Genomic DNA, 3,524 nt, shown 5'->3' on the forward strand with positions numbered 1-3,524 from the left:
GGTTTTTTGAGACAGGGTTTCTCTGTGTAGCTTTGGTGCCTATCCTGGAACTACTCTGTAGACCAGGCTGGTCTGGAACTCACAGAGATCCACCTGCCTCTGCCTCCCAAGTGCTGGGATTAAATGTGCACCACCTTCCAGCTCCTTATTTTCTTTTTGAGACAAAATTTCACTATGTAGCCCTGGTTGGCCTGGCACTCTCTGTGTGGACCATGGCCCAGAACTCACAGAAACCTCCTGACTCTCCAGTGTTCGTATTAAAGACATCTACCACCATGCCTGGCCAACTCCTTCACGTTTGTCTGGAACTCTTTTAAATGCATGCCACTCTTTCTTCCATGTTTAAGCAACCCTCTCATGTTTACGCTTTGTCTTCAACTCCTTATATCTTCCTGCTCTTAACCACCCACAACTCTGACTGCTGAACGCATCTACCCAGACTTATTTTTGCCAGCATCCTAAATACAGCCCTCTGATGTATCCATGTTTCTTTTTGAAGCTTCTCTTAATGATGGCAACCTTCTACAAAGCAACACCTGAAACCTGAGCTGCCTTTGACATTTCTTCATCAATCTCCCTGTCCCTACAAATTTCCCAAACTCAAAACCTGGCCCCCGTAGGTCGCTGACTTCCTTTGCTTTGACTCCTTTCCCAAATCCAACTGTCACCAGTGCACAAGTGTACAGTAAGAAAGACCCACACGGTCCCACCCAACCTTCTGTATGAAACCTGGACAAGAAGTCTGGGGTATGCCTTTAATTCCAGCACTCAGGAGGCAGAGGCAAGGTGGATCTCTGTGAGTTTAAGACCAGCCTGGTCTACAGAATGAGTTTCAGGACAGCCAGGGCTATGCAGAGAAACCCTCTCTTGAAAAACCAGAGAAAAGAAGGAGGAGGAGGAGGAGATGGAGGAGGAAGAACTAGCAGCAGCAGAAGCAGCAGTAGTAAAAGTAATAGTCTGGCTGGCAACACACTGCTACCTCACAACTGTAATTTTGTTACTGTTATGAATCATACTGCAAATATCTATGTTTTCCGATGGTCTTTGGGGGTCACAACCAACAGGTTGAGAACTGCTGCTCTTTTCATCCCCTTATATCGTACCCTGGATTCATTGATATAATTTTTCTCTGTGTCTTTACTCAAGCTGTTCTCTGACCATGGAGTGCCTCTCTCTGTCATCACTGTGTTCGGGCTCACCCCCTCTGTAATGATTTCCCTGGGGCTATTCCACCCTAACATTGTCTCCTCTGAGTCTAGCAAGAACTTTCTTTCACTACTGTTTCTGTTACAGCACCCACCAACGTTCTGAGTCACAGCTAAGAAGATCAATCGGGGCAGGAAAGCAGGGGGTCTTGAGGGCAGATGGACTCCTGGTGTTCCATGTAGACTTAATGAAACATAAAACTTAATTTTGGAAAAGACCTTAAACACAATCCGGTACCAACTTACTTTAAGGTCTCAGTGAACAAACTTGCCCAGGGTCCGAGGCTACTCGAGGTGACTCATGTCCCACCTTCCACATTTCCCTCTAAAGCTGTCATGCTCAGTGAAGGTCTGGTGAAGTGAAGTGAATTTTCATTGCTAAAATGCTGAGTACACTTACCTGTCCTTCTAGATTGTGGCTCAGAGGGGTCTCGCCTTCCAGAGGAGTATCTGAGCTCTGGGATTTTATGCTAGGTGCTTGCTGAAACAAAAAGCAACATCAAAACTTGGACTCTTTCATGGTCTTCATAGCAGTAGGGACATTAAAATGCAAAGCACATCAATACAATACACCAAATGGAAATTAATACAAGCGTCCACTTAAAGTCTACGAGCCTACCAAGTCCCCGGGCCGAGCCCGGCCTTCTATCTCCTTGTCTTTCACTGCTTTCTCTTCTTTCAGATTCTTGGAAACAGGTTTCGACAGTGGGGAGTTTAGACCCCCTGCTTTGTTATTGTGAGCCAGATGGTGCCCAGTGTCCCTGAATAAGCTGAACAAACATTTGGTCTGAAAGGAAGGAAAGGAACAAAAACAAGTCATAGATAAAGGGGCCACCCAAAGGGGTCATTTTCTCCAGACCATTTCAGCATCCCGAACAGAGACCCTAAGAACCTCATTACATCCCTCACTTGTATTACACAGAAAACCACAGAAAATCAGTGGCTTCCCTGCTATTTAAAGTGGTAGGAGGAGACCTCACAGTTGTACTTGGTGTTGATATACTGCTCTGTCTGCATGTGTTGCTGCAGGCCAGAAGAGGGCACCAGATGTCATTACAGAGCTGCCATGTGGTGTTGAAGTAGGGCCTGCTGCTTGTTCATCCCGGCTAACTTAACCCTAAAATAACCACACAGAAATTGTACTAATTAAATCACTGCTTGGACCATTAGTTCTAGCTAACTCTCACATCCTGATTTAACCCATTTCTATTAATCTGTATATCGCCACGTATCAGTGGCTTAATGGGAAAGATTCATCATGTCTGTCTCTGGCGTGTCCACGGCGTTCCTCTCTAACTCTGCTTTCTTCCTCCCAGAATTCCATTTAATTTTCTCCACCTACCTAACTTCTGCCTTATCAAGGGCCCAAAGCAGTTTCTTTATTAACCAATGAAAGCAACACAAAGACAGAAGGACCTCCTACACCACTGTGGTTGCTGGGAATTAAACTTAGGACCTGTGGAATAGCAACCAGTGCTCTTAACCTCTGAGCCATCTCTCCAGTCCCTGGAATCATAATTCTTGTTATCAGAAAAATTTTAATCTTTGACACACGATTCTGAATTACTTCAGTAAATAACTCATTTATATAGAAGAGACAGTATTTGTCTAATTACTATTCACTAATTAGTTTATACTTGAAAGAATGAGGCAAGTTTAAAGTTCACAATAAAACCTTGGTATGGTTCAAACCACAGTTAAGTTTGTCATGTTTTCTAGGGGAAAGTAACCCCTGAAAAGTTTAACAATGTGTTATGTAATCATTCTAAAGACAGGTGTTTTTCTCATACAATACATCCCTACCACAGTTTCCCTTCACTCCAGTCCTACCACTGCCCCCACCACACACCCCCTCCCTCTCCCTGATCCACTCCCTCTCCAGTTCCTCTTTAGAAAAGAGCAGGCCTCATGGGGAGCTTGGGGGAGGGCTGAAGTGGGGAGGGGAGAGGTAGGGAGGGGAGCAGAGAAAAATGTAGAGCTCAATAAATATCAATAAAAAAATTTTTTAAAAAAAGAAAAGAGCAAGCCTCCAAGAAACAACAGCCAAACAGGACAAAACAAGATACAATTAGACAAGGCAAAAGCCCTCATATTGAGACTGGATAAGGCAACCCAATAGGAGGAAAAGAGTCCCAAGGGCAGGCAAAAGAGTCAGTGATATGCTGCTCCCACAAAAACCCCAAGCCAACACCCACAACACATATAGAGAAGGCCTGCTCCAGTCTGCACCAGATCCTCTGCATATATATCATGGCTTCCAGCTTAGTGTTTTAATGGGATTCTTGAGTGTGTGAACTAGTGGGTTTCTGATTCTTGTGG

At 44.5% G+C, this 3,524-nt stretch overlaps 1 protein-coding gene across 2 annotated transcripts in view; it reads right to left on the reverse strand.

The window, feature by feature from the left end:
• The window catches only part of Cfap70 (cilia and flagella associated protein 70), a 58,587-nt gene that overhangs the window by 29,822 nt on the left and 25,241 nt on the right, over nucleotides 1-3,524 (reverse strand). For both annotated transcript variants that reach the window (XM_013353956.2, XM_026789543.1), the window contains 2 exons: nucleotides 1,825-1,992; nucleotides 1,606-1,686 (listed from right to left, as the gene is read on the reverse strand). In XM_013353956.2, coding sequence (XP_013209410.1) covers nucleotides 1,606-1,686; nucleotides 1,825-1,992 — 249 coding nt within the window. The remainder of the gene's footprint in view (nucleotides 1-1,605; nucleotides 1,687-1,824; nucleotides 1,993-3,524) is intronic.

Source organism: Microtus ochrogaster, unplaced genomic scaffold, assembly GCF_000317375.1.
Source record: "Microtus ochrogaster isolate Prairie Vole_2 unplaced genomic scaffold, MicOch1.0 UNK21, whole genome shotgun sequence".
Taxonomy (NCBI): Eukaryota; Metazoa; Chordata; class Mammalia; order Rodentia; family Cricetidae; genus Microtus; species Microtus ochrogaster.